Source organism: Camelina sativa, chromosome 19 (genome assembly GCF_030686135.1).
Source record: "Camelina sativa cultivar CO46 ecotype springtype chromosome 19, ASM3068613v1".
NCBI classification, from domain to species: Eukaryota; Viridiplantae; Streptophyta; class Magnoliopsida; order Brassicales; family Brassicaceae; genus Camelina; species Camelina sativa.
The window spans coordinates 8,967,275-8,991,971 of record NC_141898.1 but is presented as its reverse complement, the minus strand read 5'-3'; the positions used below and the strand labels follow the sequence as shown (position 1 = coordinate 8,991,971).

The 24,697-nt window shown below is 36.1% G+C and overlaps 4 protein-coding genes and 1 pseudogene across 5 annotated transcripts; 3 read left to right on the top strand and 2 right to left on the bottom strand.

Moving 5' to 3' along the window:
- The first annotated feature begins 5,223 nt into the window (after positions 1–5,223).
- LOC104767618 (MATH domain and coiled-coil domain-containing protein At2g42465 pseudogene) lies at positions 5,224–5,649 on the top strand (annotated as a pseudogene).
- Positions 5,650–10,643: 4,994 nt separating this feature from the next.
- On the top strand, positions 10,644–11,462 carry LOC104765728 (protein MKS1). The gene has a single exon (XM_010489489.3). The coding sequence runs from the start codon at positions 10,644–10,646 to the stop codon at positions 11,319–11,321; it is 678 nt and encodes a 225-aa protein (XP_010487791.2). The 3' UTR covers positions 11,322–11,462.
- Positions 11,348–13,748, bottom strand: LOC104765729 (uridylate kinase PUMPKIN, chloroplastic-like). Of its 2 annotated transcripts, none has more exons than XM_087501717.1 (7): positions 13,395–13,748; positions 13,063–13,204; positions 12,913–12,966; positions 12,441–12,532; positions 12,044–12,270; positions 11,774–11,950; positions 11,348–11,690 (listed from the first exon to the last, which is right to left on the bottom strand). In XM_087501717.1, exons 1-7 carry the CDS (start codon positions 13,622–13,624, stop codon positions 11,578–11,580), a joined length of 1,035 nt encoding a protein of 344 aa, XP_087357843.1. In that variant the 5' UTR covers positions 13,625–13,748; the 3' UTR covers positions 11,348–11,577. The 2 variants fall into 2 exon arrangements, with proteins under 2 accessions (XP_087357843.1, XP_087357844.1); XM_087501718.1 differs by having other exon boundaries at positions 13,063–13,201; positions 13,395–13,743.
- A 1,192-nt stretch (positions 13,749–14,940) lies between these two features.
- LOC104765727 (uncharacterized) lies at positions 14,941–17,720 on the top strand. Its single transcript, XM_010489488.2, has 5 exons — positions 14,941–15,711; positions 15,785–15,934; positions 16,071–16,193; positions 16,271–16,707; positions 16,864–17,720. The coding sequence occupies exons 1-5, from the start codon at positions 15,084–15,086 to the stop codon at positions 17,500–17,502; spliced, it is 1,977 nt and encodes a 658-aa protein (XP_010487790.1). The 5' UTR covers positions 14,941–15,083; the 3' UTR covers positions 17,503–17,720.
- Positions 17,721–22,465: 4,745 nt separating this feature from the next.
- On the bottom strand, positions 22,466–24,275 carry LOC147920335 (uncharacterized). The gene is made up of 2 exons (XM_087501019.1): positions 23,943–24,275; positions 22,466–23,830 (listed from the first exon to the last, which is right to left on the bottom strand). The coding sequence occupies exons 1-2, from the start codon at positions 24,273–24,275 to the stop codon at positions 22,466–22,468; spliced, it is 1,698 nt and encodes a 565-aa protein (XP_087357145.1).
- Between the last annotated feature and the right edge of the window lie 422 nt (positions 24,276–24,697).

Sequence of the window (24,697 nt, the reverse complement as noted above, 5' to 3'; positions counted from 1 at the left end):
CGTACCGAACCTTGCCTGTAATAGTTTCATCAATATTGAAAAAGTAACTTAGATTCCCAGTCATATGATTACTAGCTCCATTATCTAAATACCAAATATTATCCTCTGCTAGGTGTTTATCCAACTTGCTAGGCTTCACATTCTTCTCGTTTAGATAAACGACCTCATGCACCATCAATTCATCTGCCTGGTGCATATCTTCTTCTTCGGTTTCTAGAGCCTCTTGAAGCTTTAACAACCTGTCTAGACAGTTAGATGCATAATGACCTGCTTTATCGCATCTGTAACACACGATATTGGATTCATCCCTCTTGTAACTTCTGCCTTGTTGAGTTCCAAATCGTCCTCGTCCTCTGCCACGTCTGTAAAACCTGCCTCCACTTTGACCTCTGCCTCGTTGAGCTCCAAAGTTTTCTTGATATTGTTGGGAATCCATGTTGGCGTACATGAGTTTTCCTTGTTCTTCTTCTAGCTGCTCTTCTTCATCACAAATTCTTTCTTCATATACCTTGAGTCGGCCAAAAATGTCTTCAAAACTAGTTTTGTTTAGATCAAGGATTTGTTCGAGACTAGCAATGATATGGATGTATCGCCTTCTTGGTAGACTCTTAAGAAACTTTTTCACAAGTTTTGATTCTTCAATACTTTCTCCCAGAGCTGCTGATTTGGTAGAAATCTCGGAAAGTTTGCCGACAAAATCATCAATCTTGTCGCTATCTTTCATTTTCAATCGATCAAAGTTTGCCATCAAAGTCTGCAATCTTGCCTTTCATACCCTGTCTGCTCCAATATTCCTAGACTTGATTGCTTCCCAAACAGCTTTAGCAGTAGCAAGATTTCCTGCCTGCATGATTAGAGACTCTGGTATGGACTGGAACAGAAGACCTCTAGCTAAGTTGTTCTTTTCTTCATTATCCGATCCTGGTTCAATCACCTCCCATACCCTGTTTATACGAAGGATGACATCCATCCTCATAGACAACACAATGTAATTTGAGGCACTAAGCATTGGACATTGAATTGAGGAGCTGTTACTTTCTTTAGTTGAGTTTGTTACCGCAACCATCGCGCCTGTAGAACTTTCTGTGTCTGCCATGATCTTCTTTAACAATCGAAACCTTAAAACCTTTTACAGAGAAAAAATTTTGTGAACAGATCTTCCCTTGGTTCGTATTTGTTCTGGATTGATTAATTCAATAATGCTCTGATACCAAATATTGAATCAAACAAAACAGAACCTCAAAGAACTCTTCTTAGAAAACCTTTATTGCTTAGAAAATAACTCAAAACTAAGCTTCTCACAAACTCTTAATCTCTCTTAAGTTATGCTACAATCTCGACACATCCTTATATATAGAGTAAGAGACATAAAACCAAATCCTACTTAAAATATGTTTTAACTAGATAACTCCTAGAATACTTTGAACTAATCCTAAACCATCTCTCGGTAGGAATAGTCTAGAAACTTCCTCTTTTAACTTTGCTGTAGGAATAGTCTAGAAGCTTCCTCTTTTAACTTTGCTTATCTTTCAAGCTTAAGCTAACAATTATAAGATAAGAAACAAAAATATGTTACTGTCAAACTATTTTGAAACCTAGTCGAGATATTTGTAAATCATCCTAAGGCAAGTTTTGTTATAGTGTAATCGATTTTACTACTAATGAATGGTTTCTTGTAATTGTGTTGATTTAAGCGATTAAAACTCATAGCAAGAATTTAAGAAGGAGTTGTATAAGTTGGATTTTGTTTATTAATCTTGTGAGATTATGCTCTGTTTCTAGTGTCTATTGCTGAATAGTATTGTTAATTTGTGACAAGATTAGATGGTAGGGGGAGGGATCAAAGTGACTAATTAATTAGTTTGATTTGTTAGCTGAGGCTATAACTAAAAACTCTATATTTTTAGTTAGACACACTCTTTGGTACAAAAAAAAATCAAATGATAGCTTCACGTACTAGATCGATTAAGCTAATGTATGTATGGTTCACTGAATCTGGTGTACGTACTAATATGAGTTTAAATGGATGGTTATATAATTTTGCTTACTAAACCAGATATAAAAAGAGGAATAATTAAATAACCGAATAAGATTCCTTTAGATTGAAGTGACAAACGAAATATGGTCTCTCATGTCTAAATCTTGGAAACTTACATAGTCTTTTCTTTCTTGTTAGAGGAGGTTGCAACATTTCATGGTCATGCCTCTCTCACACCCACTCGCTTTTAAGTATTATTATTCTATCTTTTGTTCGAATTTTGATTTGAATGGTACTTGCTTCAACATTTGAATTGAAACTTATTCTCTTTTTATTGTAAGATAAAGCAATACTATTTGTAAAAGGGAACAAAAAGTTTTATCCTTTTGAATAGTAGGAATCTATACACGTAAGTTTTCAGGTTGTATGAATCTTTTAAATGTTTTATACCACATGAAAAATCATAGGTGCTTTAATCGTATATATTACATCATCGATCGTAATCGTTAGAAGATACTAACATTCGGTATAAGTTTTAATTTGTTATATATAACGAATTTAACTATCTATTAAAAAAAACTAACTTGAAGAAAGTTAAAGGCTACATACCATTTTTTTACCATACGGTGACCAGTTCGAACCACCAACAATATTTTTTGACAGATTTTTTAACATATGTTTGCTTGTAGCCTTAAATAACTGGGGCCGGCTCTGTTTTGAATTTCAATCAAGACATCTCATATCGCTATGGTTACAAGGTATACAAAAATTACCCCATAAACCCTATACAGTAACTCTACATTCCTCTGAATCGCAAGTAAAGTTTGGTTTTCTTTTTATTTGCACTTCCCGCTGCTGTACCAAGAAGTTGTTCAGAATCTCCTCTTATGCTGGAAAACAATCATTGGATAGATGTTTAATGGAGTCTTCACTGCGCTCGCCATTTTCTTCCTCTGCAAGGAACCTCTAAAACACCAATTCTATCACCCTAACGGGAAAACGGCAGGCCGAGAAATCCTCGCAGCAGGACAATGTACACTTGCGTAGTCTGTGTTGCTAGTTTCCAAATGGCTTTGGCCATAAGCTGTTTCATTTGGCTCCAACACATTGTAATATGGGCTAAGTCGCTTTCTTGTACATCTTCCTCATGATCTGTGGAGCCACCGGTTCTACCTTCCACACAGACCACATATGCTTACAAAGTCTTTATCGAAATATTAACAAAGTCTTTATCGAAGTATTAGCTCCCTTGTACTCATCATGATGATTTTGTTTCCAATTTGTGTTTTCCATTTTTCCAACTCCTCCCATCATCAAGTATCATACTATCACATACATATATATGCCTAAACAGTTATGAGAAATTTTCCATTTTTCTATTTCTTCAAAGCTGTTTACTTTTTTTTCTTTCTTTTTATTGGTTTATAGTGTCCACTTTTACTATTAACTAGATATTCACCCGCGTTGCACCGCGGAGCTATTTTTTAATAAAATTAAAATGTTATTTATTTTGTAGATTAACTGTATTAATAACTAATATTTAATTTGTATTTTTTAAAATGTACAACCTTACAAATATAGATATATACTCCATCTGTTTCCAATGTGATTTTTAATATCAAATTTTCTAATTTACCTTTAACCCAAAACTTTTTTCATTAAATTTAAATGATAAACTATTCATATATATATATATATGTATATTCAAGTTTTTCTTAATTTGTGTGCAATGTATCAAAATGACACTCTTTGTGAAACAGAGAGAGTATTAGTTAGTGTAGAAAGTATTTTGTTTGAGGTTTATTGTTTTATAGTATATGAACTATATAACATACAATTAAATAAGTAGTTATTTATAGAAAGAAAATACTGTGTGTTCATATAATTAATTCCTATTGTTTTGTAAAATTGAAAACTTAATATTCATAAAATTAATTATAAACTTAATACTTAATGTTAAAGGGAGTGGTTTCTATTGTTTTGGAAATTTTATTAGGATGGAAAATCTTGTTTTCCAAAATAAAAACATAATATTAATTAATTAAATAAAAAACAAATTAATAATTAATGTTAATGGTATGATTGTAAATAGATTCCAAGTTCAAGATTTATTTGCTAAATGTCTCAAAAAAATGTATATATATAAGATTTTACGGAGAACATATCCAACTTTGTATAATAGGGTTTTCGTCTAGCACTCCAAAATTCTTCTTAATTACAAATTCTCTGCAAGAACTTTGTCGTTTGGTTGAGGAAGTAAAAGCCTAATTAAGAAAGCGTTTTGATAAGATATGGGGAATCAGATGCAGAAGAGTACTACTTCGGGTAAGTCGTTTGTTCTTCTGATTTCTTTTGGTTTAAGTTTTGTTTGTTTGCTCTTTTGGTCTCCGAGTAGCAAAAAAAAAAAGTTTATGAGAAATTTCTTTGTCGTCTCTCCTCAATGTAAATAATAATAAAAAATGGCTAACTAAGCGTTTTAATTAATATATCAGATATAGGGAATTCTGAGTTGCAAACGAGTTTCTCGTTTGAGATAAATAACTTCTCCGAGAAGAAAAGGGGGTCGTCTCCAACGTTCTTAGGCTGTGGATGGGAATGGTAAGTGAGTATAATCAATGTTTAGTGTTTAAAACTAAGTATGGTTATAATCTTATACTTTGGTAATAATTTAAAATACTATCTTAGGTTTGTTGTATTTCATCACAAGGAAAACGATGATGACTTGCGTCTGTACCTGTGCGTTCACAATTTTAGAACACTTCTAACTGGATGGAAAACGCGAGTTCGTCATCGCTTCATTTTGTTGAATCAATCCAGAAAGGAGCTCTACAGAGCAGCTGGTAATGATATGATCGTATCGTAATTTATACATCATATAATATCTCATTGATAAAGAAGATAAGTTTATATATATATATATATATATATATCTGTTTTGTCTTACAGAAACAACAAGCATGTTCTGCGCTAAAACCCCATCGTGGGGTACTATGACACTGCCTCTTAGCAAGCTTAAAGAGGAAGGATTTCTGGAGAATAACAAATTGATCATTGAAGTCCAAGTTAAAGTAGCTGAAGAAGGACATGTAACTGGGAAGGATATGTTTGAAATCGAAGGTTTTGAGTTTCTTTCTACTCAGGTATGCTTATACGTATATAGGAGCTTCCTCATTTCTTTTTCTTTCTTTCTTTCTGGATAACCTGATCTTGTTGTTTGTTGGCAGGTTTTTCCTGTTAGCCGGCTATTCATGAAACACCCAGACATTGCAATTGATTTCAAACTAAATTGCAAAGGTCTGAAAACAGCATACATGAATACTATCATCAGCCTCATCGAGACATTGTGCAGGCCTCCTAAGAGCTTTTCTGAGACTGAGCTAAGCAGCATTGACAGCGATTTGAGAGAGCTAACAGAAGCGGGTTTTAAGCTGGATTGGTTAAAGACAAAGCTTGAGGAGGTTTCCTTGTTAAGGAAGAAAGAAATTGCTGATGATCTCCGAGTCCAAAAATTGGAGGAACGGGTCAAGAGTGCGCAGCTGACTTTGTCGGATATCATAGTTGAACTGGAAACTGAGAAGGCTAAATCTGCTGCTGCTGCTTCTAAATTTTTGTCTTTTTCCGACATTATTTGATGCCAAAATCATCTGGAGTCTAATGCTGATTGAATAGTATCGTAAATCTGTGACAAGATTAGATTTAGATGGTAGGGAAGGGATCAAAGTGAATATTATCTGATTTGTTAGTTGAGGCTATAATTAAAAACTCAATATATATAGGATATAGCTATACACACTCTTGGTACGTACAAATTAAAGGAACTGAAAAGACAGCTTTGTGTGCTTAGATTATTAATCTAATATATGTATGTCTCATTGAATCTGACTACAAGTTGTACGTATACTAATATGAGTTTAAATGGATGGTTATATAATTTTTGCATACTAAAAGTAAAACCAAAAAAATAAAGGAGGAATAAGGTTCCTTTAGATTGAAGTGACAAACGAAGTATATATGGTCTCTCATGTCTAAATCTTGGAAACTTATATCGTCTTTTCTTTCTTGTTAGAGGAGGTTGCAACATTTCATGGTCATGCCTCTCTCACACCCACCCGCTTTTAAGTATTATTATTCTATCTTTTGTTTGAACTTTGATTTGAATGGTACTTGCTTCAACATTTGAATTGAACACCTACTCTCTTTTTTATTATGTTAGATAAAACCAAATACTATTTGTAAAAAGGGCGCCAAAGTTTTATCCTATTGAATAGTAGAATCTTTGCACGTCAGTTTTCAAATTGTATGACTCTTTTATGATATTTTATACCACATGAAAAATCATAGCCGTGTTATTAAATCCTATATTATTACATCATCGATCGTTATAAGATATTAGCATTTAGTATTAGTTTTAATTTGTTGTATCTTAACGAATTTATATAACTATCTATAAACTAACTAACTTAAGAAAGTTTAAAGCTAACGTACCCTTTTTACCATATGGTGACCAGTAAACACCAACAAAGTTTTCAATTTCAGTTTTTTTTTTTTTTTCTTCACAACTCATTTCTTGACAGATTTTTAATATTTTTTTGCTTGTAGCCTTAAATATCTCGGTGACAACTCTGTTTTGATCAAGACATCGCAGATTACTACTGTTGCAAGGTATACAAAGAACTTTCGTTCATTTCATCATTAAACATGGTTGATAGTTTATGCAACATATTTCTGTCTATTTTATAAAAATTGTTCATTTTGTTAAAAAGAATTGTAGACAAAGCATTGATTGTGGAAAAAGAATTTGGGTTAAAGGTTTAGAAAACTAAATCTCATGTGAAAAGTGAAATGTTTGGTTTGTTTATGGCTTTATGGCTTTATGCAACATTTTTTCCTATTTTTTTTTAAAAACTTTTGTTCATTTACCTTAATAGAATTTTTAAACAAATTTTTGGTTGTGGAGAAACGTTAGGTTGAAGGTTGAGCATATCAAATCGTAATGTGGAAGTTGAATTTTTTTGTTTGTTTATTAGTTTATGCAACCTTTTTCTCTGTAAAAAAAAAACAACTTTTGTTCATTTTTTGTTAAAAAAAAATTTAGTCAAAGCATTTGTTGTGGAGAAAGAAGTTGGGTTGAAGGTTAAACAAATCAAATCTTATGTGGAAGGTGAAGTTTTTTGTTTGTTTGATAGTTTATGCAACATTTTTCTCTGTTTTTATTTTAAAAAAACTTTTGTTCATTTTGTTATTAAAAATTTTAGACAAAGCATTGATTATGGAGAAATAAGTTGAGTTGAAGGTTGATCAAATCAAATCTCATGTTTGTTTGATAGTTTATGCAACATTTTCTCTGTTTTTTAAAATCTTTTGGTCATTTTGTTATTAAATATTCTAGATAAAACATTGGCTATGAGGAAAGAAGTTGAGTTTAAGGTTCATTAAATTGAATCTCGTGTGAAAGGTGAATTTTTATTGTTTGATTGATGTTTATGCAACATTTTATCTGTTTTTTTTTAAAACTTTTGTTTATTTCGTTCAATGCTTTGAATGCCACTGTCCCTCGCCACCTCCATACCAAGCTGTCAAACTCGAGCGTCCAAATGGTCGAGGATCCGAGCTACTAAGGGTCCCACGATTCCCCCACACTACCCGACGATCATGGCAGAGCGGTTTCTACACGACCACGTCGAAGTCATCTCGTGGCACTACTACACGTTTTGCATTTGTTTATTTGGAATATTTGTCTGAGTTTTGCTGCTTATTTGGAATCATTTTATGAGTTTTTTCAAGTTTTTTTTCTTAGTAAACACATTTGGCATTTCTCACCCCATAACTTAATAACGTTACATCTCCAACAAGAAATATCATTTTATATAGGCATGATAAAATTTGGTAAAGTACAGATATTAACAAATTATAGACACTGATTTGTGACATGTCCAGATAGTTAGGTGAACTAAGTATATAGCTGAGGAACAATAAAGATTCCTTCGAATAGGGGATCAAGTGCTTCCTAGAGGATGGAATCCGACGAACTATCGGGCCACTGGCAAAAGAGGATTCGACCCGACGGCGCGTTGGTGGAAAATATTCAGTACGTCTTTTAATATGACTAACGCACGTTAGTACAAATTTCCTGTTTTACGTGGATAGATTAATATTAATTTACCATAATCAATAAAACTAAATTATTTGGAAAACCTTTATAAGAAACACCAATTCTTTGAAAGAGAAAAAAGCTTAAACTTAAATAAATCCTTAGGAGTTAATTGTGGTAGTATTAGTTTTTATTTATTTATTATGGATGAGAGATATCAAAGTTTGAAAGTAAGTAACTCTTCTGTTAGCACATTGATGTTTGGAAAAAAGATATCGAGAGACTTAAAGGATCATATTTTACCAATCTTTTTTTTTCTTGCATACTGCCGTGGGTGTAGATAGCTCGACGAAATACTTGTATCTATCTAGCTCGTATCTCAGTTCGAGAAGAAGGACAAGAAACCAAGTGTATCCACTAGGTGGTCTTTCTATCAACTTATTCACCTATTGTGTTGGTCATTGGCCCAAGTGTTTATAAATAAAAAGATTATAATCGACATTTTAACAATATAATGTCAAACGATGATCTTAAAAATTAAAATGATTAAATATTCTAAATCAAATTTTTTTTTAAAGTGCCTGTAAAAATAATAGTCAGCTTACACATTCTTGTAAACCCAAATAACTAAAAAATAATGTTTTCAGTATACTAAAGATAAAAAGGCATGTAAATCGTAAACGTAAAGTATACAATTCTTAAGCATATTTTAAAAGCGTATTAGGCAAATTTATATTTAGTTTGTGTAACATATTTATGCAAAATTAACGTTATTATTTTAATGTCATACTTTACTTTACTTTCTTTACATAGTTATTTTACCATACAATTTAGCATACTTATATTTAGTATACTAAATTTGATAAACATGTAAAAAGTCTGCTTATTCGGAATCTATGATATTATTGTTAGAGAGAGTTTTTGAATTGAACGAAGAAATTTAAGTGATCAACTGTTTGATTGGGCCAAACTAGATTCCATATGTGGGCTCTGGATAAACAAATGAAAGCGTGTTTCATCCGGACCTCCAAGCTTAATCGAATATGAAGATTTAATATCAATCACAATAACTGAACCCTAAGAAATTTCTAACAGAGGTTTCCCTATTACTGACTGGCAAATAAAAAAAATTCTATAAGGAGTTAAAGGTTCGTGCGTAAGATAATAACACTGACGAATCTATCACACAGCAGAGTCAAATTAAATAATTAATAGCAGAAAACTAAAAACCATGGAAAAAAATATAGAACAATAAACCAAAAGTAGCACATTTATTAAAATCCAATGAGTGGTTTGAACCAATCACAATACCCACGAGCTATGTATGCATGTTGAATGTCTATTTTGGTAAACAGTATGAGGCAAAGGATTTAGCAACTTTGTTTGCCGAAGATGCCAATAACATTTTCTTCTTTTTTTTTTTTTTTTTTTTTTAGAAAACCATATAGGGAAGGATCGTCTTGATGTTGAATATTTAACTATGAGGGCAATTGCTAAGTCCTTCGAATCTGTCTCACACTCAATTATAGGATATGTTTTCTACATCGTAACAAAACATCTGTAGAACCGGTTTTAAATCCAAGTCTCCGGGTTTAGAAACAAACGATCGTTAATCGCATTAAAGTATGTAATAACAAATTTAATTTTAAAAAAATATATATATATATGTTTGAGCTTATATGTTATTTGATATTGTTTGTCTAATTGAAAAGAAACAGATTTATATTAAAAATATTTGAAAGAAATTAGTTCAACTGTATATCTTTTATTTAATTTTTCTTCGACAACTCATTATAGGTCTTATTAGGTTTGTTACTTCTAATCTATTATAGGGCAGTATCAGACATCAATAGCTTAGAGTAAGGTAAGTAAGAATTGATCGATACCATACATATAATTAGACAAACATATTTTATAACATATTGACATATTTTGTAACTTCGAGTCTTCTAAGAACATGTAAATTAAAATTAACCAAACTGGAGCTTCACCGTACAAAAATAATACTTCCTTTATCTTATAAAAATTGATGTTTTGAGATATTTTTTTGTCCCACAAAAATTGATATTTTGTAAATTTCAAAAAGTAATCATTGAAAATATTTAAAATTTTAAATTGTTATTAATTTATATTTTTTCTCTCTATCAAAAAATAATTATAAATTAATTAATTTACAAATAAAACTAAAATTTTTCGTAAATATACGTGAAAGTGTCAAAGAGAGAAGTATACGTTAGTTACTTAATTGTATGGCAGAGCCGCAGAGAGAGAGGTAATCATTGAAGACATTATTAAAATTGTGTGCTGATTCCTAATAGTAATAAAGAAAGATCTTTCCTACTAATTTTCCAAGAATGGGGAGGTTTCCTCAATGAGGAATGTGCTGTACACCTTTGGTTGGACACACAAAAAGTCAACATTTCTATAAAGTCAAACTAATCCTTCTGTTCTGTTTTTTTTGGTCAATTTATTCAGTCGCCCAAACAATTTAATTCTCAAACCAAACAGAGAACAACAAAACTCAATTCTGAGAAGAAGAAGTGAGAACTTTAATAAATCCCCCCAAATTTTTTAATGGATCCGTCGGAGTATTTCGCCGGCGGCGATCAACAGAACCAGAAACGGCAGCTTCAGATCTGTGGCCCTCGTCCTTCACCTCTCAGCGTCCACAAAGACTCTCACAAAATCATCAAGAAACCACCTAAACACCCTGCGCCGCCTCAGAACCGTGACCAACCCCAGCAGCCGTATGTTCCTAGAGAGCCGGTGGTCATCTACGCCGTTTCCCCCAAGGTCGTACACGCCACCGCGTCCGAGTTCATGAACGTAGTCCAGCGTCTCACCGGGATCTCCTCTGAAATTTTCCTCGAATCTGGCGGCAGCGGTGGTAACGTTTCGCCGGCGGCGAGGCTAGCGTCGACGGAAAATGCTAGCCCGAGAGGAGGTAAAGAACCTCCGATGGTGGTGCCTAGAGATGATGAAATCCCCACGGCCATGGAAGAAGCAGCTGAATTTGGTGGTTATGCTCCGGGGATACTCTCCCCGTCTCCGGCCATGTTGCCGACAGTTTCTGCCGGGATATTTTCTCCGATGATTCATCAAGGTGGCATGTTCTCGCCGGCAATACCGCCCGGATTGTTTTCGCCGGCGGGATTGATGAGCCCGTTTCTAATGTTTAGTCCTGGTTATACTAGTTTGGTTGCTTCTCCAACTTTTGCTGATGTCTTTAGTAGTCATTTATGGGATCTTTAGTAACGATTATATTTAATATTTATGTGTTTTGCTCTGTAATTTTTTTGTATTGTATCTTTAACATATCCAATGTTGTAACCCAAAGGGTTTAAAAATGAGCTTCATGTATAAAAAAAAAAAACTAAATTTAACTTTCAAAAATTTCAGACAGATTCCTAAACGTTGTCTGCAAACTATATATATATATATATATATATATAGAGACAGATTCCTGACCTAAGATGCTCTGTTAAGTTTTGTGTTTTGAGAAGTGGCTTCATGTAGTAGTTGTGACAACAGAGTTCCAAGTTCCTCCTATTAATGTACCAACTCTCTCTCCTTTGATTGCTTTCGCAATGTTTCCAGGTTCCGATAGATTGAATACCACAACTGCCAAAAATCAACACAGACCAAGTAAGAAATTTTGTTGATGATCATGTAATGTGGTTAAGGTTTGAGAGTGAAATACAGACCTGGGATGTTGTTTTCTTGGCACAGAGTGATAGCAGTCATATCCATTACAGAGAGGTCCTTTGAGGTTACTTCTTGGTAAGTTAGTGAGTCGAGAAGGCGAGCGTTTGGGTTTCGTTTAGGATCATCGTCGAACACTCCATCAACATTTGTTGCTTTTAGCACTACTTCTGCGTTAACTGTGTCCAACGCGAAAAGATTTTTATATCATGAAGCTAGTGATAAATGAAGCATTGGAGAACACTTTAAAACAGAAACCACCTCTGACTTACTTTCAGCACATCGAAGAGCTGCTGCAGTATCTGTGGTGAAGAACGGATTGCCTGTTCCAGCTGCAAATATAACAACCCTGCCTTTTTCTAGATGTCTGATTGCTCGTCTTCTTATGTAAGGCTCTGCTACTTCTGACATGCGGAAAGCGGTTTGAACACGGGTTGGGATACCGATACTCTCCATTGTCGCTTGAAGAAATATTGCATTCATCACAGTTGCCAGCATTCTGTCAAATTTTCAGACGAACCAATGAGACAACAAAAAAAAAAAAAACTCCAATATACGAAATTTCAAGGTCTTATTGGCGCAAGGGGGAACAAGATAACTCCATACAGAAGGAGTAAAGTTCAGAAAAACAAATTTGTGTGAACTAGAGTCATGAGTGGATATAATTACCCGATATAATCAGCAGAGGAGCGATCAAGGCCACTGCACCCAGCCCAGGTGGATCCACGAAAGATATTTCCTCCTCCAACAACAATAGCGACCTATTGTAAAGGCGTAAGAAGATCATGACAGAGCATACACAACATTGCAATGAGCATTCTCAATGACCCAGACCCATCATCTGTTGCACCTATATCATGTTTAATGCGTAGTAAAGTTATAATTTTAAGTTGTTGTAATCCCATGAATCCCTACCCCTTAGCTTAAGCTCCCGTTTCTTGAGCTAATTGATTATTTCAGGATATATTGTTAACACAGACAATTATCAAATAACTCGGCTACTTAAATGTTGCATCTGTCATACTCTATCAATCAACATGTCCAGGAAAGAAGTAATAGCTGAATACCTAACCACTAACAAGTGTTGAATCCATGGCCATAGTAAACAAGAATGTTACAATGAAGCCTTTTAGAGAATCACCTCAATGCCAAGTCGAGTCACTGCTGCAACTTCCCTTGCAATCGCCATAGTAACCTAATTAGTGGGAAACTGGATGAGACGTCTGTAGTAGGAATACAGAGAGCAAAGAAAAGCAAAAAAACAAAAAGGTGTATTTCCCATCACAAAAACCTTAGGATCTATATTCTGCTCCTCGTCTCCAGCAAGAGCTTCTCCACTGACTTTGAGTAAAACCCTTCTCCATTTAAGTGGTGGTTTAGATGTTCCATCAAAGGAAGGCATTCGTGGAAAAGATGACTGCCCGTTTAAGCTACTAAAAAGTTTTAACAATTTTAACAAAATCAGCCAAAGTTCCAAACTTCACGAAACCAAAACAATTAACAATTCAGATTTAAAGTAAATTTTGAATAAAGTCTTAAAACCCTAAACCCAAAAAGTGTCTTCATTGACGAATTTTCACAAACATCTTATGGGCGTAAAGATTGAGAATTGAATATCAATACCTCCCGTTACCGTTCCCGTTCATGGACTCTGGAGCTGAACCGTTGTTTGAGGACAAAGACGAAGAGCAGCTGAGAAGTACACGCCTACTACAATTCTGTGCGGAGAAGAAACCACGATGGCGAGGTGTGAGAGGGACGAAAGAGGTTCGGGAAATAGAAGAAGAAGAAGAAAAGGAGGAAAAAAAAGCTGAGATTGGAGAGTAAGAGGTGAGAGGCAACGGAATCGCCATTGCCGGAGAGAAGAATTGAGAGATCTTACTGAAATAATTCAGTAGAGAAGCGTCGCCGGCAAAAAAAAAGGGGTTTGAGTTTTGGGAAGATAAGATCTGGTTCGATTGTAATTTTACTCATTAATCTTTGCCGTTATATATTTTAAATTGCCCCAAATAATTCACTATATTTAATGTTATCTTTATCATAAAAAATTGAATAAGTTTAATTAAATTATATATATATATATTTTTATAAGATTTTGATATATGTCAAAATGTTGTCTTTAGATTTTAATATGGTTGCCCAAAAGAAAAAAGATTTTAATATATGATTTAAATAATTATTATAAAATATAATATTTATCAAATTAAATAAAGAACACCAATTTTGGGGCACTACATTTTAACAAATGTAGCTACAAATATATTATAGATATTTTCTTATATTTAAATAATCACACTATTTTATATGTATTTATTATTGCTTAATAGGTTTTGAAACATTTATATCCTACAAGTAGAGTTGTCAAAATGGTCGGGCTGTCCATGTAGCTACAAGCCCATATCTGGAGCGGGTCTAAATGGTCTTGGTCTGCTTTTGCCCACGGACAAAATTGACGGACAATGTGGACATTGGGCGGCCCATAATACTTAAAAATCTAGGTCAAAATCGATTTGGGGAAAAAATTATAAACACAGATATGTTTTTAGATATTTGTGTTTTTTTTTTATTTTATAAATATGTTATATGTTGTCCAATCGACACCCATGGATAGTCCATAAAAATATGGTCATTATTAGGCATGGTCATTTATGGACCGGTCGTTAATGGACACGATTAGCTATTTGTCAAAATCAAATTGGACAATGTTGGACGGGTCAAAATGGACATAGAGTTTTGACAGCTCTACCTACAAGAGAAGTGAAGAACCCAAAAAGGCACAAAGCACTACTATCTTCATTTTTTTTTTCATTGACTTGTTGTAAAATTATGAGTTTTCTTACCAAGTTCAAGTATATTTGTAAGTTTACTTACAATGAACATTGTTAGAAGAGTGAAATTAAATTCCTTACTTTGCTACGACGTAAAATTGTTTAACACTAAAGCTCAATCTTTAAACAAAAAAAACAAATCTCAATCTTTTAAATATTCCCTTTAAAAGCTGAAAGTAACAAACACAAATATAGAAAGAAGATGAATCTAAATCTTGAAATAGTTCTTGGTACGAATAGTCAAGGATTTGTTCATATTACACAGTATAATGTTTAATTCCTTGAATCCTTTCCCTATTTCCTTTGTCCTTTAAAAAACCTTCCTTCAAAGAGAAGCCACCACTCTTTTAACACTTTACTCATGTCTCTCTCTGTTCGAATAACGGAAAGCTCTGTTTGCTTTTTTTAAAAATTATAAAAAGAACAATATTATACTTACACAAAACACATACCATCACGTTTCTTGCCGGGAAGCAACCGGAAAATGGATACTGAAAAAGGTTATCCCAGAGGTTTCAGAGCGGACAGCATACGATCCGAAACAGGCCGGAGCAGTTTCAGGTCAGATAGTATGCAGATCGATGAAGCAGGCGAGCTACCACAAAGCAAGATAGGACAAGAGAACTCGACCTATCTTGTCCTCTTCAAGAACATAGACAGTGGAAACTTAGAAGCCACGAAAGAGTTCTTGGACCGAAACCCGGAGGCGTTAACCGCAAGCTTAACCTCTAACGGAGACAGACCGATCCATAAAGCTGTTTTGTCTGGTCACATCAAGATCGTGGAAGAGGTCATAAGACGGATTCATGATCCAGAGCAAGTGTTGAAGATCAAGAATGATAATGGTTACACTGCGCTTACTTATGCTGCGACCGGTGGGACTGTGAGAATTGCAGAGTGTTTGGTGAATAAATGTCCCAGTTTGGTTAGTGTCCGGAACGAGAAGAAGCATATACCAATCGTGGTGGCTTCGTTGTATGGTCACAAACATCTTGTTCGGTATCTTTACAATCACACACCTCTCAGTGACCTTGATCCTGATGGTTCAGATGATCACAATGGCAAGAACGGAGCGATGCTTGTGACTAATTGTATTGTCGATGGATTATATGGTATGTTCATATAACTTTTTTTGGCAACTATATTATATGTTCACAAGATGGCTAATGTGTCGCATATATGAAGGTATTGCTTTGGATCTGATTCAGAGATATCCTAAGCTGGCTTATACTCGAGACAGCGACAACGATACAGGGATCATCGCGCTTGCTCAAACACCTTGTGCGTTCCCTAGCGGTACCCGTCTTGCATTTTGGCAAAAGTGGATATATCATTGTGAGTAACTGAATATACTTAGCTTATTAGACGAAGACTAAATATAACTTTGTAAGGAAGTTCGGTGTTACTAGGCTGTAATTTTTGTTGGGATTCCGCATTATAGATCGTTAAATTCATGCTACTTCTCTTGCAGGTATTCACATAGAGAAAGTTAATAACCCTCACGAAGTTCTGAATCATCATGACCATCAATACAGGAAAGCAGAAGATCATAGTTGGATTCAAGACAAGTTGTGGAAACACCTTAAAGTTCTTTGTAAGCAGTAAAACTCATCTCAAATAGTGAGCCATGTCGATGATTGTGATCAGTTTCAGATGATTTTTAATTGACAGTTCCACATATAAGACGGGTATACAAACTGAAGTTAGGACATGCTCAAGCCAAAGAGATACTAGAATGTATCTGCCAAGAGATACCTAACTTTGACGTGACCCAACAGAAGAACACGGGTCTACACCAAGCTCTGTTTAAGGCGGTAGAGAATGGTATTGTAGAGTATATCGAGGAAGTAATGAGGCATTATCCTGATATCGTATGGCTCAAAGATAGTTATGGTCTTAACCTCTTCTTCTACGCGGTAAGCCAGCGACAAGAAAAGATCTTTAGCCTGATTTACAATATGGGTGCTAAGAAGAACATCCTCGCTACAGCTTGGGACAAACTCCATAACAATATGCTTCATCATGCCGCGTATCGAGCCCCGGCTTCGCGGCTTAACCTTATCCCCGGTGCAGCTCTTCAGATGCAAAGGGAACTACAATGGTTTAAGGTGATACATAGTTAATATATATGTATAACTACTACAAGAAACTAGACAAGTTTATGTACTGCACGAACCTAGGATTATAACTCTGCATTTCAACATCTAAAAATCATTTCCTCCGACCATAATCCTATGAGTTTTTGATTGCTGTCTTGGAACTAGGAAGTGGAGAGGTTGGTGCAACCGAAGCATAGAAAAATGGTTAACTTGAAGCAGAAGAAAACTCCAAAAGCTCTGTTTACAGACCAACACAAGGATCTCGTGGAGCTAGGAGAGAAATGGATGAAAGACACAGCGACTTCTTGCACAGTCGTAGCCGCTCTAATCACCACAATGATGTTTTCCTCGGCCTTTACTGTCCCCGGAGGTTACCGCTCAGACAATGGCTTGCCACTCTACATGCGAAAGCACATTTTCAAGATTTTCATCATCTCCGATGCTATCTCTCTTTTCACCTCATGCATGTCTCTCCTTATGTTCCTCGGCATTCTCAAGTCTCGTTACCGTGAAGAGGATTTTCTTCGATCACTTCCGACGAAACTTATCGTTGGTCTTTTGTCTTTGTTTCTCTCGATGGCGACAATGATGGTGACTTTTGTCGTGACGCTCATGACTCTGGTTGGGGCTAAATTTTCTTGGGTTTCGGCTCAGTTTATGTTGCTCGCGGTGATTCCGCTGGGTATGTTCGTTGTTCTTCAGTTCCCGGTGTTACTTGAGATCTTCTGCTCGACTTATTTCCCTAGGGTTTTTGAAAAGCCTCGCCAGTCTCGGCGAATATTTAAAATTTGCTCTAGAAATTAATGATGATGATCAAGTTAATAACTCTAGCCAATGTTGTGAAACATAGCCGCGGCTGCTACTTCACCAGTGATTTTGATCAGAGAGTTGGTCGGCCAAGAGTTTTCTATTCGTTTGTTAGAAGCAAGTTTTTTCTCGCGGACTTGCTGTGATGATGTACAAATAAAAAATATCTTCTTTTAGTATATCACAGACTGCTTATATAGGCAATGCTTTTAAAAGTTCGAAGCGAGCCTCAACAAAAAAAAAAAGAAAAGAAATTGAATATGGTTTGGTGTTTAAGAAATGTGATGGCCTCTCTTGATAAATAATAATAATGCAGTCAAATTCATCTCAGCTAATTAATTATTTGCAAACAATTGTACCGATGTTTAAGTTAACTTTTTTGTTATAATATTTCAATTTTTTATACCAACAATAGTCAACAAGAAAATAGTGTTTGGTGAAAGTGTTGGTCCTTGGATAGAAAAGATGTACAAGATACGAAAATACCTTTGCTTCGCTTTGCTTCCAATACAATGTCATTTGTCAAGCACATGTTCATTAGAAATTTGGAACGTATGTAAATGTGTGTGTATGCGCGTCCGGCCGGTCCGAACACTGATTAAGAAACTCATGTTTTTTTTTTTTTTTTTTTTTTTTCCTTTTAAGTTCCATTTTATATATATATCAGAAGGTAACATAGTAAACAAAAGTGGAAACTCCACAATATTACAACCATACTGCTGAGAATTAAAACAGTAGACTTTAAGATACAAGATTAGAAACAACCTATTCAGCTACTAATGCAAACCGATACAAAATGGTAAGAAACAGTGAGACCTCATAACTCTCTCAATAAGATCACACTTCCAATCTGAGACTGTAGTTGATCTTAGAGCTTACATCATATGCTTGGGTTATGAAAGGTTCTTACACATCAGCTGTATCCTTCAGAGAATTGGTAGCCGAGAAGCGCCAAAAGTAGTCAAAGGAAGATCAGCATACTTCTCTTTTATGTCTTCTATCTTCCAAACATAGCTATCACCAAAAAATATAACACAACTACAACTGTACAAAGCCATTATTCTGAGGATTGTAAACACCTAAAGGGAACTTTAAACAAACCAAGAACTTTTCAGAGACCAACCAGCTATCTCTGAAATCTATCACCAGGGCAAAGACAATCAAGGAGGGTCGGAAGTGACCGAGTAAAACTTGAGTCCAGGAGCCTTACTACGATGACGAGTGTTCCTTTCTTCCCTTGTATCTATTTCTTTTCCTTTTTTTCCTTTTGGAACTCTCCCCAACCACGAAGCCGGGTTGAGCATGAGCAACTTTTACTGAGTTGGATCTCATGGACTCCTTGGTGTCAAACAAGTTGCGTATAGGTTCCACAAAGGCGATGCCTGCTTCATTGTGCATAGGAGAGTGGGGTCTAGGCGGTTGAGAGATAGGCGAGGATGAGGAAATGTCAGAACTCTCAGACCGATGATCCTCCGCTTCACGACTATGGTTATTGGAGTTTTGACCTTCCTCCCATACAGGAACTAAAAGCTCATCCAAATCATCTGCATGGTTAAAAGGAGGAACTGGAAAGGGACAGTGACTGGCGTGATGATTTATTCGACTGCAGTTACTGCAGATTTTTTCCAGTTTTTCATACTCGAAGCCAATAATTGCTCGTTCACCAGATTGAAAGCGAACTCGTTTGAAGAAACGGATTCTATCTGTAAAGATAATCCTTACTTTAACCCGCAGAAAAGCAATCTGGTCTGTAGTGTCTTCGTTGAAGCCGAGTTCAACAACATCTCCTAAAGTGTTAGCTATGAAGCTGACAGTCCTTTCAGAAACATAAGGCAAATGAATTCCTCTTAACTGAACCCAAAGGTCGATAAAAGTGAGAAAGTTCTCGCTTGGGAAGTCTTCCCATCGTTGGAGCACCACAAACCAATCATTAAACAGCCAAGGTTGTTCACGCAACACAGAGACCAAATCTGCTTCTTGGTGGAAACGAAACTGAACAAAGCTTTCATCCAGAATACGGCCATGAACTCTCGATGATAAACCCCATAGACGAGGTAATTCCTGAATCACACGCCTCAGTGGTTGGTCTCTCGGGTTCAGGGGTTTCCCAATCAGGCTTAGTTTGTTCCTAGCCAAAACTCTATCATAAGCAGTATGAGGTATGAACAGTTCAGGGTCATCCCTACCCAAGACCATGTATTGGAGATCATCCTATTATTCATGAGCCATGATAGGAAAAAGAGGGTGATCAAAAGGAAAAGAAAAGAAACAAAGGTGAAAAGAAGAGAGCGGAGGATTAATATAGGTAAGAAAGAAGTAAGGTTTGTCTTTCATAAAAGGCAGAAAGTCAAAGATGACGCAAGAGGGGAGCAAACCAAGAACTACAGTGCATAAAGGAATAATCACCGTATAACTGATCATCAAGCTTTGCCGTTTAGCAAAAAATATAGTAATTTATATAAGGTTACTTTGAAACTAAGATAGGAAACGAAGAAACTGTATAGAGAGGAGAAGTAAGATATTTTGAAAAGGATTAAAAAACACCTGAGTAGAAACAAACAGAAGGAGGACGATGATCATAGAGCATGTTCACCGCAAAAACCCAGAAAAGACTTGGTGGTGATCCAATATTAGAAAACTTAAAAGATATTACCTATGCAGCTTTAATAATAAGAATAAACAAGTTGGAGGAGGAAAAAAACAAAAAACCTACCCATGATTGTATGGAACAAAACTCAGCCTCTTTTCCAGCTCAAAGAAATCTTTTAACCATATTGGATATCCTCGGGCAACATAAGAAGTCAATCTGATGTCAATCGTCACACTATCTGCAATCAACATGGCTCCAGAATTGCAATTTTTTGGTTCAAAGAGAAGAAACCAATTAGGTTTGCCGCTGGCTGAGATCAGTAGAGGATAGATAAAACTTGCAATCGATGGCCATTGAAGCGGACTGTGCAATGCCTTGATAATATCCAAAGTCGTAGCAGCAAAAGTGACATGCTCCAAATGCATACTGCTCATACTTTCCATTGTCCATTCCCAACTTTTAATCTTAGCGTTAAAAACAGAGCTTACTTGAGCAAAAGATCTTCGACTGTGTAAGAGAACATTCCCAAAGGAGTCACGTACAACCCAAGAAGCACCAGAGAGTGCCAATCTTTTGTGCCAAGAGAAGCCTACATTGCATTTTAACTCATTATGGAGAGGAGGTTGCCAAGTTGATGCCTGCAGAGGTGAGGTCGGGATGGCATTCAGGTGTAGCAACTGTGCTAAATTCCAATCGTTTGCTGCTTCCGCAGCTTTATGAAGTAAAAGATCAGATTCGTGATGATAGCCATTAAAGAGGAAGGAGTTCCTGTTTTTCTATAAATACCACATGATCCAAGCAAAGGTCGACTTTATCTCATCAGGAGGTGAAACACATTGCTTTAAGCTGAGAAGATAATGCAAATTGTCAAAAATTGCATCTCCAAAACCCAGCAAAGGAGATGGCACATTAGATAATGCCCATACCTGTCTTGCAAAAGGACAGAGAAACAAAATGTGGTTAATTGATTCACAGTCCTCATTGCAAAACATACAACCATCAAAAACTCTGAGTCCTTGTGATCTTAATCTGTCATAGACAGACAAAGCACCTCGAAGAACTTTCCATAGAAAGAATTTAATTTTAGGCACTGTTTTTGACATTCCACACATCTTGAAAGACTGGATTTCTCCATGGCAAGGCTTGTTCTTCGTGTAATCTAATTTTGTGTATCTGTCGATACATCAAGTCATAGCCATATTTAACTGAGTAAATACCATTTTTTGTTTCCCCCCAACAATATGCATCCGGAAAACCCATCCTAGGCTTCATAACTGTAATGTGACTTATCTCAGACTGGTGAAACAAAGCCCGTAAAAGAGTGACATCCCACTCTCCAGTGAAACGGTTAAAGAGATCAGCCACTTTGAGGTTTATATTCATGAGGGAATGGAGACCAATAGGTCTCCCTGGTCCATCTGCATATAACCAATTATCTATCCAAACAAGAGTATTAGCTCCATCTCCAATGATACGTTTGAGGCCTTTACGAAGCAAAGCTTTTCCAAACTGCAGACTTCTCCAAGCATAAGATGGTCTCTGACCCATCGGGGCTTCTAAGTAAGGAGACGCAACAAAATATCTGCTTTTGAAAAACCGAAAGAAAAGACAATCTTGATCATGTAGGAGACGCCAAGCTTGTTTAGCTAGGAGAGATTGATTAAAGATTTCTAAATCTTTGAACCCTAGACCTCCAAAAGCCTTGGGAAGAGTTAACTTATCATAGCTTATCCAATGAATCTTGTTTTGAGACTGAGAGTTATTCCACCAGTACTCCATCATTGCGGAGATCAGCTTAGTAATGGTTCCTTTTGGTAGCTTGAAACAGGACATCACATAGACAGGTAATGCCATAGCTATAGACTTGAGTAAAATATCTTTGCCACCCTGCGAAAGATTTTTTGCATACCAACCTGTTAGTCGTGACTGTAATCTATCTTTGATGAAGCCTAAAATATGTTGCTTTGAACCACTTAGACACTCGGGGAGACCTAGGTATTTCCTTGTATCTCCTTCCAAATCAATTCCTGTTTTCAGCTTGAACCAATTCCATAAGCTTTTTTCCGTTTTTGATCCAAAGGTGATAGCCGATTTCTGTTTGTTAATCACTTGACCAGATAAAGCTTCATAAATCTCTAAACAACTCATCATCGCAGCACATTGCTCTTTATCCATTTTACAGATGAACAGGCTATCATCAGCAAATAATAAATGAGTAATTGTTGGACCAGAGGGATGGAATTGTATTCCAGAGATTTTACCTTCGCATTCTGCTTGGTTAAAGAGATGAATCAAGGCTTCCGTGCATAACACAAAAAGAAAAGGAGAGAGAGGATCTTCCTGACGAATGCCCCTTTCTGGTGTAATAGCTCAAAAAGACTGTCCATTCAAGACCACATAGTAACTCATCGAGGTTACACAACCCATTACCCACGAAATCCAAAGGTCTTGAAACCCTAAAGCTTGAAGCATGTCGTGCAGAAATTGCCATTCCATTCTATCATACGCTTTCGACATATCTGTTTTAATCAACATAGCAGACTGAGAGAACACTGGATGTGTATGCAGGCTATGAACAACTTCATGGGCTATCAGAACATTCTCAGAGATAAATCTCTCTGAGACAAAAGCAGCCTGAGTTGGAGAAACAATATAAGGTAAATGTCGCTTCAACCTGTTAACCAAAATTTTGGAGACTACCTTGTAAATCACCGAACAAAGACTAATCGGTCGAAGGTCGGACATGCTGGTTGGATTTTTAACTTTGGGGATCAAACATAAGTGAGTGTGGTTCCATTTCTTGGGCATACAACCGGTTGCAAAAAACAGAAGCACCTCAGCAATCACTTGAACTTCTATTACCTTCCAAAATTTTTGGTAGAAAAAACCAGTAAGACCATCTGGGCCTGGAGCACTGTCACTCTTAATGGAAAAAACGGCATGCTTAATCTCAGCAATTGTAATTTGTCTAGACAAATCTTGATTCATGATAGGTGTGACTCGCGGCTGAAAATTTCTGAGGAGACTCGGATTCTGGATTGGTAGAGAGGACCAGAAGAGATCTGTAAAGTACTTAACCGCAATCTCACCTTTCTTACTATCTGAGCAATGATCATCCCCTGTTTCATCGAGAAGAAAAGGTAAGGCGTTTTTCACTCTAGCAGATTTGACAGAGGCTTGGAAAAACTTGGTATTTCTATCACTATCAAGGAGCCATTTATCATGACTTTTCTGCCTCCAGTACACTTCTTCTTCTCTACAGGCAATTGCTAGTTCTCTCTTAATAGCATTGATCCGGTTAAAGCAAGGAGATCGAGAATCAAGCTGAGCAGACAGTTCCTTTCTTAGCCTTTTAATTCTAATCAGCGAACTAGACCAGACCTTATATTTCCATACACTAATGTCGGATTTGCATTTTTGAATCCTGTTGAGAAGAGAAGTATCACCAGTAGTAATACCACTATGCCATGCTTTCTGAATAACTGCCAAAAAGGAAGGGTCTTCCACCCATCTCTTATCAAAACGAAACTGTCTAGAATGTAAATGATTGTCACTGCTAAAATTGATCAAGACAAGTTTATGGTCAGAACCAAGCTTTTCCAAGAACCATTGATGTACATTAGGGAACAGAGAAAACCAAGCAGGGTTACCAAAGCCTCTATCTAATTTGCATTGAATCCACTGTTTATTCCTAACACCTCCCCCAAGTAAAGCCATTTCCTGAACTGCCAATTTCTGACATGTCACAATTTTTCAATAGGGATCTAAAGGGATGGAAGGAACTTAGCTCTCGCTCTGGGCCTCCTTTCTTTTCATCATTCGATAAAATTGCATTGAAGTCCCCCACCATGCACCAAGCTTCTGTTCTTATCATACCAATACTCGTGATTTTATCCCACACAAACAATCTCAGATGAGTAGCAGGGTTTCCATATACACAAGAGAGAAACCAAGACTGTGAACCAGAGGAAACTTTCATATCTATAAGATGCTTATCTATAAAAAGAAAATCAACCACTAAAGTATCTTTCCAAAAGATTGCTAGACCACCACTGAGGCCCAGTGGCTCCACTGTTTTGAGATGATGAAATCCTAACCACCCTTGAACTTTTTGTACATACGTATCTAAATTCTTCGTTTCCATGAGGAAGAGAATATCAGGAGAATGTTCTTTTCGCATTTCCCTGAGATGAGTAATTGTCCAAGGGTTCCTTAGGCCTTGGCAATTCCAACTTAAGACGCCTTACTGATTCAACGGCAGTTCACCAGGAACCACCGTAGGTAAACCAAATTGAGGACACTGTGCGACTTCCTGTTCTTTTAAAGGATTTGATGCACTTGGAACAGCTTCTGAAACAACCACTAAGGATTCTTGAATAATTTTCTTGTTTTTCCCTTTCCTATCCTTAGAAGTCTTAAAACATGATCGCGGCCTTTTACAAGCACTTAATGGTTTAGGAAGTGCCTTTGAAGGACTAGCCTCTAGACTATCAGAATGAAAGGCAGATAGGGAACCAAGAAAGGAAGTACCTGGAACCACTTCTAAAGGGAGAGTTGCAGAATTGTTACCCCACGATGCTTGAGAATGATCTGTGTGAGTTA